Below are 14,356 nucleotides of genomic sequence, written 5' to 3'. Positions count from 1 at the left end.
GGGGGGGGGTAGTGCACAGAAGGTGCTTATGAAGCACCACGATCAAAGTTTTGTTTGTCTGGAAACCACTCACTAAGTGGTGCAAAGTTTCTTCTTTGCACGCTTTGTTACGTTCAACTTATGAAGGAAGCTCAATGTACTGGAAAACATGCAGGATTTGGAATGAGAGGACTGGATTGGCTTCATCACTTATTATTATATATTAGTAATTAATATTAGATAGAATAGTTACCACTTACTGAGCAATTACTACATGCCAGGCACTATATACTATCTCTCGTGTACATTTTAACACTTCATTTTTTTTTTAAGTTTATTTATTTTGAGAGACAGATAGCAGAGGAGGAGCAGAGAGAGACGGAGAGAGACAATCCCAGGCAGGCTCTGTGCTGTCAGTGCAGAGCCCGATGAGGGACTCAAATACACGAACCATGAAATCATGACCTGAACCGAAACCAAGAGTTGGACGCTTAACCGACTAAGCCACCCAGATGCTCCCCAAAATTTCCATTTCTCTTAAGAACCCATGGGGACAAATACTATAATTGTCCCCTTTTGTAAAGATGGAAATAGAGGCATAAAAAGGTCACACAGCCACTAAGTAGCAGAGCTTGAATTTAAATTCAGGTTCAAATCACTCACACCTGGGTGATGTTGAGCAAGACATTTGATTTTTTTTAATTTTTTTTAACGTTTATTTATTTTTGAGACAGAGAGAGACAGAGCATGAATGGGGGAGGGGCAGAGAGAGAGGGAGACACAGAATTGGAAACAGGCTCCAGGCTCTGAGCTGTCAGCACAGAGCCCGACGCAGGGCTCGAACTCATGAACCGTGAGATCGTGACCTGAGCTGAAGTTGGACGCTTAACCGACTGAGCCACCCAGGCGCCCCAAGACATTTGATCTTTATGAACATTGGTTTCCTGACTTATAAAGGAAAGGTAAGAATATCTGACCTGCAGGAAGTAGGACAGTAGAGCATTTTGTTTGGCAGCACTACAGCTCTGGTGTCAGACAGATGTTGAAAGACGGCAAAACCCATAACTTGCTGTGTGACCTTAAAGCGGTTATTTCCCCACCAACAAAATAGGTATAAAACCTGTACCTATCACCCTGGATTGCTTTAAAGATCCCAGGATCAAATGTGTAACTATCAATTAATCGTGCATGGGGAAGAACAGAAAACCTGACCACAGTGGCCCAAACAGATTAGGTTTAATTTTTCTCACTCAACAAGAAGCCTGAAGAGAGACAGCTGGTTCAGTTGCCCAGTGATGGCAAAGCCAACGCCTCTGCCATTCCCTTGGCCTTTCCCTTCTGCCTTTTGCAACATACTCTCAGGCTGGCTACTGTGCCTCCAAGCATCACTTTCAGATCCTGAAGGAGGTCCATCAAGACCACAACGGTTTTACTAGAAAGCTTCCAGCAGACTTCTGCTTGTGTCTTGCTGGCCAGAACCATCTCCTGAGACCAATCACAGCACGAAGGGAGGCTGAGAAACAGGAACCAGAATTCCCATAACTGGCTTAGACCCAAGTAACTAACCAGAGTTTGGTTAGCAGCAAAAACAGGAATATATTGGATATTGGGTATGAAACATACAGTGTCTGCCTCAACAAAGAAAACATGTGGAAATAGCCTGGCTCAAAGCAAGGGCTTCAATGATAACAATGATGATGATAAGAATTATGAGAATAATGGGGCGCCTGGGTGGCGCAGTCGGTTAAGCCTCCGACTTCAGCCAGGTCATGATCTCGCAGTCAGTGAGTTCGAGCCCCGCGTCGGGCTCTGGGCTGATGGCTCAGAGCCTGGAGCCTGTTTCCGATTCTGTGCCTCCCTCTCTCTCTGCCCCTCCCCCGTTCATGCTCTGTCTCTCTCTGTCCCAAAAAAAATAAATAAACGTTAAAAAAAATTTTTTTTTTTAAGAATTATGAGAATATTATTATTACTAGCGATTACAGTAACGGCTAAAATTTGCTGAGTGGGTACTATTAATCAGGCACTGTTTTAACCATTTGATGTGTGTTAATTCATTTAAGTCTGACAACAATGCCATTTTACTAATGAGGTAACTAAGGTACAAAGAGGTTTCGGTTGTTGCTCAAAGTCACACAGTTAATAAGCAGCACAGCTAATCAGTGTCTAGATGTTCACTGTTCAGTGTAGTAGCCACTAGCTACGTGTGGCAAATGAGCACGTGAATTGTGACTGGTGCAATCAAGGAGTTAAATTTTGCATCTTATTTAATTAGTTTAAATTTAAAAACAGATACTCAGGGCACCTGGGTGGCTCAGTCGGTTAAGGGTCTGACTTTGGCTCAGGTCATGTTCTCAAGATTCGTGAGTTTGAGCCCCGCATCAGACTCTGCGCTGGCAGCAAGGAGCCTGGAGCCTGCTTCAGATTCTGTGTCTCCCTCCCTCTCTGTTCCTCCCCTGCTTGTTCCCTCTCTCTCTCTCAAAAACAAATAAACATTAAAAAAAAAAAAAACCCAGATAATTCAGTTATTGGAAACTTTTAAATGAATTTGGTACAAGTTGAGTATATGAATCTACTTTCTCAACTTAAGTTGTAAACGTCTAAAAATACATCAGGGCACCTGGGTGGCTCAGTCGGTTAAGGGTCTGACTCTTGATTTCACCTCAGGTCACAATCTCACGGGTTTGTGAATTTGAGCCCCGCATCAGGCTCTGCACTGACAGTGCAGAGCCTGCTTTGGATTCTCTCTCTCTCTCCCTATCTCTATGCCTTTCCCCTACTTGTGGTCTCTCTCTCACAAATAAACAAATTAACTTTAAAAAAGGTCTAAAAATACATCAAGTATTTTTGATAAAGAATTTGGCATTCAAATTGAGATTCTCTGTAAGTGTAAAATGCCCACTGGCTTTTGAAGACTTAGAAACAAAGTGTGATGGTTCCTTAGTAATTTTTTATATTGATTATATTCTGAAATGATAATATTTTGGGATATATTTGGTTAAACAAAATAAAATATTAAAGTTAACTTCACCTGTTTCTTTTTGCTTTTCTTAATGTGGCTATTGGAATATTTAAAATTACAGATGTGGTGGGGGGATGCCGGGGTGGTTCAGTCAGTTAAGCCTCTGACTCTGGCTCAGGTCATGATCTTTTGGTTCATGAGTTCGAGCCGCAAATCAGGCTCTGTGCTCTCAGTACAGATCCTGCTTTGGATCCTGTCTCCCTTTATCTCTGCCCCTCCCTTGCTTGTGCTTTCTCCCTCTCTCAAAAATAAATAAATAAGCATTTTTTAAAATTTACAGATGTGGCTTTCATTAAATTTCTATTGGACAATGCTGATCGAGAAAACATCTGTCTCATCATTTCTTTTCTTTCCGGTACTATCTGTCGTTTTTCGTGTACCTTTCACTATTTCTGAATCATTTTATTCACCTAAATATTCATGAATGTCTGGTAGTTTTTATCAAATCACTTTTGCAACTTGCTTAGTTATTATTTATGAAAATAATAAAATGAATAGAAATCTGACACAGGAATGGCCGTATGCCAGTTCTTCTGGAGCAGGGATTTATAATGACATACAAACATCTTGTCTGAGCATATACACACACACACACATATATAGTTTATATTTTATTTTATTTTTTTATTTTTTTAATTTTTTTTTCAACGTTTATTTATTTTTGAGACAGAGAGAGACAGAGCATGAACAGGGGAGGGGCAGAGACAGAGGGAGACACAGAATCTGAAACAGGCTGCAGGCTCTGAACGGTCAGCACAGAGCCCGACGCGGGGCTCGAACTCACGGGCCGTGAGATCATGACCTGAGCCGAAGTCGGACGCTTAACCGACCAAGCCACCCAGGCACCCCTATAGTTTATATTTTAAAGCATAAATTAACCATCTATAATTTTAACCTCAATTATTTGAAATTCCCTGAGAACTTTTTCCTTGTATTTTTAGTTTCCTGGGGAAGCTATTTTGATTTTGCCATTAACTGGAACAAACATCTTGATGATGAAAATATTAAGTTCATATTATATGAAGACCTGAAAAAGGTAAGATTTTGATTATTGACATTCTATAGCAAGATTTATTATAAAATATCACATAGAGAACCTACTTTTAATGTCTGGTTGTGTGAACAAATATTGTATTCAATTAAAAAAATAAATATTCCAGATTTGTGGTACAATGCTAGGAAAAAAAAACAGTGCATAGGGGCTTAGGTTGTTTATTTAACAGAAATAAAATAATGCTTAGCAACTTATTACTAACAGTGGCTGCTTTATTTTCCTTCTGTGATAGACAGCCCAACTTAAGAATGGCAGAAATAATAAGTAGGTTTCAACTGAGATGGAATTGAACGTGCATTTGGCTGTGAATTGATTTTTCCATATAATGTTATTTTTTAAATTGGTATTCATGAACATTTATTTTTTTATTTTATTTTATTTTTTACTTTTTTTTACATTTATTTATTTTTTGAGAGACATAGAGAGACAGAGCACAAGTTGGGGAAGGGCAGAGAGAGAGGGGGACACAGAATCCGAAGCAGGCTCCAGGCTCTGAGCTGTCAGCACACAGCCTGATGCGGGGCTCAAACTCACAAACCGTGAGATGATGACCTGAGCTGAAGTTGGTCGCCCAGCTGACTGAGCCACCCAGGCGCCCCGAACATTTATTTTTTTAATATATGAAATTTATTGTCAAATTGGTTTCCATACAACACCCAGTGCTCATCCCAAAAGATGCCCTCTTCAATACCCATCACCTACCCTCCCCTCCCTCCCACCCCCCATCAACCCTCAGTTTGTTCGCAGTTTTTAAGAGTCTCTTATGCTTTGGCTGTCTCCCACCCTAACCTCTTTTTTTTTTTTCCTTCCCCTCCCCCATTCATGAACATCTAGTGCTGCCCAGCATTGTTCTAGGCCCTTGTGATACATCAATGAACAGACCAGACAAAATTCACTGCCCTGGAGAAGCTTACCTTCTAGCTGGAGGAGGCAGGGAGAGAGAAAAACAATAAATATAACATTTTAAAAATGTTTATAACATGTGAGAAAAAAGAAATGGTATAACTGATTAAGGAAAACTGGAAATGTCAGGGGTAGGGAATTGGGATGTTGGGCAAATCCCCATATAAGATAGCTGGTGGAAACCTCATGGAATGGATGTGATTTGAGCAAAGATCTAAAGAAGATGAGGGAGTAAGCAGAGTAGGTAACTGGAATAAGAATTTTCCGGGCATTCAGAACCAACTGGAGCAAACGCCCTGAGGTAGGAGTGTTCCTGGTATGGTTAAGTGATATGAAGGAGGCGGATGTGGCTGGGTCAGTAGGGGTGAACCAGGGGAGATTAACCAATGAGAACAGAGGCAAGGGAGTGGGGTAGAGAGGAGTGTGGGGAATAATGTGGCCAGCCATTGAAATTACTTTGGCCTTCACTCTGAGTGAAATAGAAAACCATTATGGGATTCGAGCAGAAAAGTGATAGGAGTTGTGTTTTTAACAGGTTCATTCTGGTTGGTGTATGAAAACATACTAGAGAGAAGCAAAGATTGTGTAGAGAAACCCATGAGGAGAGTACTATAGTAGTCCAGGCAAAGGAAGATTGTGGCTTAGACCAGAAGTGGCAATGGAAGTAATCAGTAGTTAAATTCTGAATATTTATTGAAGAAGAGCTATTAGGATTTGCTGCTGGATTAGATGGGAGAAAGAGCAGTGAGAGAAAAATGAAGTCAAATAAGACTCCAATATTACTGGCCTGACCAACTGAGAGGACTGAATTGTCTTCCATTGAGTACGAGATGCCAGCAGGTGAAGTGAGATTGTGGGAAAGATCAGGGGTTTGGCTTTGCACATGCTTAGTCTGAGATGTTTATTAGTCATCCAAATGGAGAGGTCAAGTTGACTATAAACGTGTTGAATGGAGAGAGTGCTGGGCTGTATATATAAATTTGGCACATAGATGGCATTTAAAGCCATGAGATTACATACTTACATGTATGTAAGTATATACATAGGGAAGAGAAGGAGACCAAGAACTGAGCCCTAGAGTCCCCCATATAGACTGTTTGGGAAACAGGAGGAACCAGCAAAGGAGATGGAGGAGGGGCTAATGAGGCAGGAGGGAAGCCAGAGTCCTGGACTCCAGTAGAGAAAGTATGTTAAAAAGGGAGCGTGCCAAATGCTTTCTAGAGGAATTGGGTTATTAACACCAGTCTCCTCTGACATGCTTATCAAAGGGAAGTATGAATGAATCCATCCCTTCTGTTTCTCGAGTGCATTTATGTAACATGAGAGAACATACTAATTTAGTCTTTTATCCTTCTAGTCTGCAATGATGTTTCTGAAACTTGTGTTCCATGGAATGCCATGTTGCCCAGATGTTAATAATTCTTGCTTGGAGGTTGCCTATTCAAACTGATTTGGGGACTGTGGCTCTTTTGGGACATTCACATTGCAAGTTGACATAGTCAAGAGTGAGAGATCCTGTAGGAAAAACAAAACAAACTTCTCTTTATTTAACCAAAAGGATTCCAAACTTATTTGACCTCACCCTTCACTCTCCTTTTCTTTTCTTTTTTTTTTTTTTCTTTTTTCACAAAACATCTATAGCCACCTTGAAGTAAATTAGTGTTTTGTAGAATACAGTTTAAGAAACTGTTCTAGAAGATTATGAATCTTCATTGGTAGGGATACTGGTTACAAGGGTATTTAGACAAGATTAATTTCAAGATTCCTTCTAGTTTTCAGGATTCTAAAAATTAGACTTTCTGAATAGAATTAAACATTAGCTATAAATAGGATTCAGAAGAAAAGAGAATTGGAATGGGCATGTACAAATACATTGATTTCCTCAGCTCATTTAGACTGGTGCTTTTTTTTAATTATTTTTTTTAATGTTTATTTTTGAGAGAGAGACAGCAAGAGCCAGGGAGAAGCAGAGAGAGAGGGGGGTAGATACAGATTCTGAAACAAGCTCACAGCCCGATGCAAGGCTTGCTCACAAACTGGGAGATCATAACCTGAGCCAAAGTCGGATGCTTAATCGACTGAGCCACCCAGGTGCCCCTAGACTGGTGCTTTTTAATAAAATGAGTATCATCTTAGATAAGACCTACTACTTAATGCTTGCTATCGTTATTTGTATCCTGAGGAGTTTAGTAAGAGTCACCCATTGAAACTACAAAGTAAAAACAATACAGAATATTTTGTAGGGCTATCTCAAATATTGATACAGAAGTATCAAAGAAAGTCTAAAGAGAGAGATGAAAAGGTGAGTTGGAGAGGTAAGCTTAGTGAATCCATTCTGGCTAAGAAACCGGTCTTTGCTCAGGCACAATTCCCATAGAAAGAAGTTTATCCTTGAAAATGTTGTTTTCAGAACCTGACCGCTGGAATAAAACAAATTGCTGAGTTCTTTGGATTTTCTTTAACTGGGGAGCAGATCCAAACCATCTCAGCCCAGAGTACCTTCCAAGCAATGCGAGCAAAGTCCCAGGAAACACACGGTGCCGTTGGGCCCTTCCTGTTCCGCAAAGGTAAAGTCACATTTGTTTCTGGGACATCCATTGGTTTGCATGTAACAGGCAACCCAAATACTTTATTTTTAAAAATTTTTTAATGTATATTTATTTTTGAGAGACAGAAAGACGGACAGAGCACCAGCAGGGGAGGGGCAGAGAGAGAGGGAGACCCCAAATCCATAGCAGGCTCCAGGCTCTGAGCTGTCAGCACTAAGCCAGATGTGGGGCTTGAACCCACGAACCATGAGATCATGACCTAAGCCGAAGGCAGACACTTAACCGACTGAGCCACACAGGTGCCCCAATCCAAATACTTTTATCTTCAGTTAAGACAGGATTTTCTTGTTTCTCCCTCAATAAGTTTGGACACAGTGAGCTCAAAGTAGACTGAGTTCCACTGAGTAGTATACTTCTACTGTGTACTAATTCCACAGAAGTAGACTGAGTGAGTTCCACAATATCTAAAGTATCTTTCAGAGTACTAAGTTCCTTGTACCTTTCTGCTTGCCAGTATGTGATGGCAGGACAACAGCCAGAGCTCCACCATTACATTAAAACTAAAGGATTATACATTTTTAAAATAAACAGGGAATAGCAAGATACAGAATCGCATGTTAGCTGAGTGGGGCCCCTTTAAAGAACTTTGTGGGAAGCCTCATCAGTGACTTCTTTATACCTCATTGGCCACCTCTTACTGCCCTGTTGGTTGGGAACTGTGATTTTTTTAAAGGCAATCTAACTTATGACAGTTTATGATAATATAGCTTAGGTATTACCAGTTTTTTAAAATTATATATATATATTGAAAGTATAACATGATTTAGAGGCAGCACTATGTGTTAGACCTTTTACTAGGCATAAATTTTACAGCAAAAAAATTCATGAATTCCTTAATTTTATAAATGTGGGCACCAAAGCTCAGGGAAATTAACTTGTCCGTTGCCACAAAGCTAATGATCGATGGAGTCAGGATTTGAACGTAGGTTTACTTGAGTCTACTCCACTTTACTTTATCAAATGAAGACCCATCTAAAATACCCACTGTGAATGGAACATTGAATGTAAATCTAGCTTGGGCTTGATTCCTGACTTTACCCCTGATTTTTATGCCTTGCTTGATTAGCTTTAAAGGAGGGGGAAGAAAATAGAACTTCTCTTTATATTGCTTTTTAAAAAAATTTTTTAATGTTTATTTTTGATAGAGAGAGAGAGAGCAGGGGAGGGGCAGAGAGAGGGAGACACAGAATCCCAAGCAGGCCCCAGGCTCTGAGCTGCCAGCATGGAGCCTGACACGGGGCTCGAACTCACAAACCCGAAAATTCATGACCTGAACCAAAGTCGGACGCTCTACCAACTGAAACACCCAGGCATTAATCACACACCATTCAGAACAGAAAAATTCTAAAATAAAGTGGTAACTTAAGTTACAGTATTCTTTGCAAAAATTCAGAAGGCACAGGTAAATGTGCAAGAACGTTAAAAATTATTCACATTTCTCCCACCAGAGGCAAGTTTAACTTTTTGGCATATTTCTTCCGGCCTCATTCTATGACGTTTTATATAGTGGATGACATTTGTAAACAGCTTTGTGTTTTATGTTACTCCCTTCATACATCCAAGCACTTCCTTGTCATTAAACCCTCTTTATAAACATACATTTCAATGGCTATGCAACAAGGAACTTGCAACTTCAACCCAAATCACCAAAAGATTCTAAAGAAAGAAGCAACTTCCTTTGTTTTTAAAAGGAATAAGAAAAACATATCCTAATCTCAGGCAAAGTAGTAACTTTTTGCAAAATTATCAGCATCTGAGGTCTTAACCAAAACCTGTTGTAAAATGATAACTTCTCAAGGGGTGAGGTATTTAAAAGACTTTACAGAGGGGGAAAAAAGAATGACTCTCAAAAAGTGGAATTTTAGGTCCCAAGTGTTGAGACAGGGGTGGGGCTAGGAGATGACTGAGGCCAACAGTCCCTTCGGTGATATAAAGAAAGCACATCACCTACTATGCCACAGATGGGGAGGCCCCAATGGATACCATTAACTTTACAGGAGGAATTGCATTCATCTTTAAGACTGCTTAATTTTCTTCATGTCTCCATTTCCCATTTCAAAGTGAAATGCTGCACTGAAAAAATGGTAAAATCAAGAAGAAATAGGGGGATGGGTAAAATAGGTGAAGGGAAGTAGGAGGTACACGCTTCCAGTTAAGTAAGGAACAAGTCATGGGACTAAAAGGCACAGCACAGGTAACGGTATTATAAATGGCGTTGTATGGTGACAGATGGTAGCTATACTTGTGAGCACAGCATAGTGTGTCTAGTTGTCGAACCACTATGTGACAGCCCTGAAACGAATGTAACACTGTGTGCCAACCATACTCAAATAAAAATAAAAATAAAATGAAATAAATAGCTAAAAAAAAAAAAAAAAAAAATGAGGAAACTATCTTCTAACAGGTGTCCGGGTCTGTTATTTTTGTGTGTGTTGTAGGTGAAGTTGGTGATTGGAAAAATTTGTTCAGTGAAACTCAGAACCAGGAAATGGATGAAAAGTTCAAACAGTGCTTGGCAGGCACTTCCCTAGGAGCAAAGTTGAAGTATGAATCCTACTGCCACCCTTGAAGTAGGAATCCTACTGCCATCCTATTGCCAATTCAGCAGGCATGGGTATTTTCTTTTCCTGAATGATTATTAAATAATGAAATAAGAAGTTGATCAAATAATCAACTAATGATAATTAAACAATGTTTAGATATACATAATATGAATTTAATAATAATGATAACATTGGGGCGCCTGGGTGGCTCAGTCGGTTGGGCATCTGACTTCGATTCAGGTCATGATCTCGCGGTCTGTGACATCTAGCCCCGCGTCGGGCTCTGTGCTGACAGCTCAGAGCCTGGAGCCTGCTTCGGATTCTGTGTCTTTTTCTCATTCTCTCTGCCCCTCCCCTGCTCATGCTCTGTCTCTCTCTGTCTCAAAAATAAATAAAACATTAATAATAATGATAACATTGAAGTTTTTGAGTGCAGAGTTGTTTGTTCACTTTTTTTAACTTTTTTTTTTTTAATGTTTATTTATTTTTGAGGGAGAGAGAGACAGAGAGTGAGTGGGCAAGGGGCAGAGAGAGAGAGGGAGACACAGAATCTGAAGCAGACTCCAGCCTCCGCAATGTCAGCACAGAGCCTGATGCGGGGCTCGAACCCACAGACCACAAGACCATGACCAGAGCTGAAGTCAGATGTGCAACCGACTGAGCCACCTAGGTGCCCCTTTAAACTTTTTTTTAATGTTTATTATTTATTTTTGAGAGAGAGAGAAAGAGAGAGAGAGAGAGAGAGAGAGAGAGAGAAAGCACGAGCGGGGGAGGGGTAGAGAGAGAGGGAGACACAGAATCCGAAGCAGGCTCCAGGCTCTGAGCTGTCAGCACAGAGCCCGATGTGGGGCTCAAACCCACAAACTGTGAGATCATGACCTGAGCCGAAGTCGGACGCTTAACCGACTGAGCCACCCAGGCGCCCATTTGCTTTTTGAGGAAAGACCATTTAGCTGTCCAAAGGGGATACTCTTGCTCACGTGGCATGCTGGGGTTGTAGCTTCTTTCATGCTCTGGGTTCACATAAGAGCATAAGCAGATACTATCAGAGACACACGTAAATTGGTGTCTGAATGGTGTGTAGATGAGACAGGCCTCCCAGTGATGCACAATTTTTTGTCCTCCCAGAATAATTCCTGTGTCCCTCACTACAGACCAAAGCACTTGCGGTTATCTCAGACTTACTGTCGGGGGTATTTAATTCCAACTCTGCACTGAATTAAGATGAATAAATCCTATCCTCATATAATTCAAGGAAAATGCATTCACTGCTCATCTACTCTGTGTATGCCCCTGCAGTGAGCCCCGTGGAGGCCCCACTCTCAAGGGGCATTATATGTCTATTTAAGACAACCTTTAATTCAAAGCTAAATATTGGAGATTGTGTCATTCTGGCATAAAGGCTTTTCGACCACAGAACCCTAGTAGTAAGGTGGAACTTACGAGAGAAGGTAAAGAAAGTTTTGGACGAACCATCTCAACAGTCCCTAATCTTTACACCATAGCTAGTCACAGTGAAGAATAGAAGGGTTCATAGAAAAGTTAAATAAAATTCCTTTGAGAAGGGTGCCTAGATGGCTCAGTCAGTTAAGCATTTGACTTCGGCTCAGGTCATGATCTCACGGTCTGTGAGTTCGAGCCCTGCATCAGGCTCTGTGCTGACAGCTCGGAGCCTGGAGCCTGCTTCGGATTCTGGGTCTCCCTCTCTCTCTCTGCACCTCCCCCACTTGCACTCTGTCTCTCTCTCTCTCCCTCCCTCTCTCAAAAATAAATAAATATTAAATTTTTAAAAAAAAATTTGTATTGAGAAAGACTGCAGGACTACTATTTCTGGTAGTATGGTGGATTACATAACCTGAAAACCCTTCCCTCAGAACACCAAGAAAGTCTGGATAAAAATTCTTACAAATTCTTTTAGTTGAATTTCTCAGCCCCCAGTAGAGTAAGTGGACTCATCAGGGCCCAAAACCACAGATGGAACAGAGAAGGAGACCAAGTAATAATCAGAGATGACATTAAGCCACCATTTACTGAGAGACCTGTCAGCAACAGAGGCTTGGGTTTTAATGCCCAGACCCCCATGACTGGTGCAGGAGTAGACAAATAGAGCAAAACAGAGCTGTTGAACTGACCCATAGAGGACAGGGCTGCCATTGCATATCTAGGAAGAAATTACACTCTTCCATATTTGCTACTAAGACAATTGGTTATGATACAGAAGAAGTAAAATCAGATTCTCACATTCTATCACTCACAAAAATGAATTTCTTGCAAATTAAACAACCATATGTTTAAAAAAGATGTTAAAGCTTTAGCTTTTTGGAAGCAAATACAAGATAATATTTTTATAACTAGAGTGAGATTTCTTAAAGAAGAAACAGAAAGCACAAAGAGGACACAATTTATGTTTTTGGCTACATTAAAATCTAAACATCTTTGTGGGGTGTCTGGCTGGCTCAGTCCTGACTCTTGATCTCAGAGTTGTCAATTCTAGCCCCAGGCTGGATGTAGTTTAAAAAGTAAAAAAAAAACAAAAAAAACTTAAAAAGTAAAACTGTGTCATTAAGAAAGTGAAACCCAAAAATGTAAAATGGCAGGGCAGAGACTTGAAGAAGTTACTAAATAAAAGGCTACTATTTAGAGTATATAAAGAACAACCAAGAGGTGCTTGGGTGGCTCAGTCAGTTAAGCGTCCAACTACGGCTCAGGTCACAATCTCATGGTTCGTGAGTTTGAGCCCCGCCTCAGGCTTTCTGCTGTCAGCACAAAGCCCGCTTTGGATCCTCTGTCCCCCTCTCTCTCTGACCCTCCTCCACTCATTCTCTCTCTTTCTCACCAAATAAATAAATAAACTTAAAAAAAAAACAAAAAAAAAAACTTAAAGGGTACCTGGGTGGCTCAGTTGGTTGAGCGTTGAACTTCGGCTCAGGTCATGGTCTCACAGTTCGTGGGTTGGAGCCCCACATCGGGCTCTGGAGCCCACTTCGGATTCCGTGTCTCCCTCTCACTCTGCCCCTCCCTGCTCACTGTCTCTCAAAAATAAACAAACATTTAAAAATTTTTTTAAAAACTTAAAAAAATAAAGATCAACTGAATGCCTGCTTCCTTTCTTACACTCTATCTTTTTGAAACTAATTTCTACATAAACACTTAAGGACATAGTGCCATCATCGTGTATCCAGTACAATGCTGCACATAGTAGGCACTCAATAAATATTTATTGAATAAATTAATGAACGAAGGGACTTTTTTTTTAAAAAACCAAGAAGTGTTACTTAGAATATAAATCAGTCAGGATCCTTTTGATGTAATAAACAAAATCAAACACATACTGGTTTATAGTAGAAAGAAGAGGAGGGGAGAAGTCTTACAACTGACTGGCCTAGGATGGGTCTGGTTCAGATTAGTCTTGATCCAGAGCTCAAAGAAAGGCCCGATTCTCAACCTTCACTTCTCAACTCTACCCCCTCAGTGTAGCCTCCATTTTGGGGGAGATTTCTCTTTGGGAAGTACTGGAAACAGAAACCACTATAAGTATGTCAAGCATAAGGATTCAGTGGGAAATGAATGCATATATGTCGGAAAGGCTGGCAGAATGAAAACCAAGAGACTTCCACTGCACCTGCCATCCAGAGCTCAGGACCTTGTCACTGACACTGCTTCTACCATGGCTGCCACCACGGATGCACCATACCCTTGGAGAACTGACAAGGGCACCTGGAGTCATGAGCACAGAAGTTTGCTCATCAGCTCATTCTATCACGTGAGGATGGCCTTCTCCTTCCTTCCGTCTTCCAAATCTTGCACCATGGCTCATCAGTCATTAGCAGAACTCCAGAATTTTAATTCCATAAAAATCTGGCAACGTGATTTTAACTTTCCATACTTTATAATCCAGGAGACAGGGAGACATAGAAAGGAGTGAGATTAGAAGCTAAATAAAAGTGAACAATATCGTGCAGTCCACTGCTTGCACTAATAATCTTTCAAGCAGACAACAGAACTATGTTCCCACCTAATGCACCCATTCCCTTCTTCAAATGAAAACATGCTTATCCGGGGCGCCTGGGTGGCGCAGTCGGTTAAGCGTCCGACTTCAGCTAGGTCACGATCTCGCGGTCCGTGAGTTCGAGCCCCGCGTCAGGCTCTGGGCTGATGGCTCGGAGCCTGGAGCCTGTTTCCGATTCTGTGTCTCCCTCTCTCTCTGCCCCTCCCCCGTTCATGCTGTGTCTCTCTCTGTCCCAAAAAT

General features: G+C 40.9%; 2 protein-coding genes across 2 annotated transcripts in view; one reads left to right on the top strand and one right to left on the bottom strand.

Annotated features, from left to right (window-relative positions):
* SULT6B1 (sulfotransferase family 6B member 1) overlaps nucleotides 1–10,293 on the top strand; it is a 19,675-nt gene extending 9,382 nt beyond the window's left edge. Inside the window, exons 5-7 of the mRNA XM_040496527.1 lie at nucleotides 3,940–4,034; nucleotides 7,366–7,522; nucleotides 10,003–10,293. Of these exons, the coding sequence (XP_040352461.1) occupies nucleotides 3,940–4,034; nucleotides 7,366–7,522; nucleotides 10,003–10,133 (383 nt within the window). The 3' untranslated portion in view covers nucleotides 10,134–10,293. The remainder of the gene's footprint in view (nucleotides 1–3,939; nucleotides 4,035–7,365; nucleotides 7,523–10,002) is intronic.
* The window catches only part of LOC121044520 (translation initiation factor IF-2-like), a 25,162-nt gene that overhangs the window by 5,948 nt on the left and 4,858 nt on the right, over nucleotides 1–14,356 (bottom strand). The window lies entirely within an intron of this gene.

The sequence above is a fragment of the Herpailurus yagouaroundi genome, unplaced genomic scaffold (genome assembly GCF_014898765.1).
Source record: "Herpailurus yagouaroundi ecotype Mexico unplaced genomic scaffold, PumYag 188, whole genome shotgun sequence".
NCBI lineage: Eukaryota > Metazoa > Chordata > Mammalia > Carnivora > Felidae > Herpailurus > Herpailurus yagouaroundi.
Note: the sequence above shows the minus strand (reverse complement) of the source record. Positions and strands in the feature narration are given on the sequence as shown.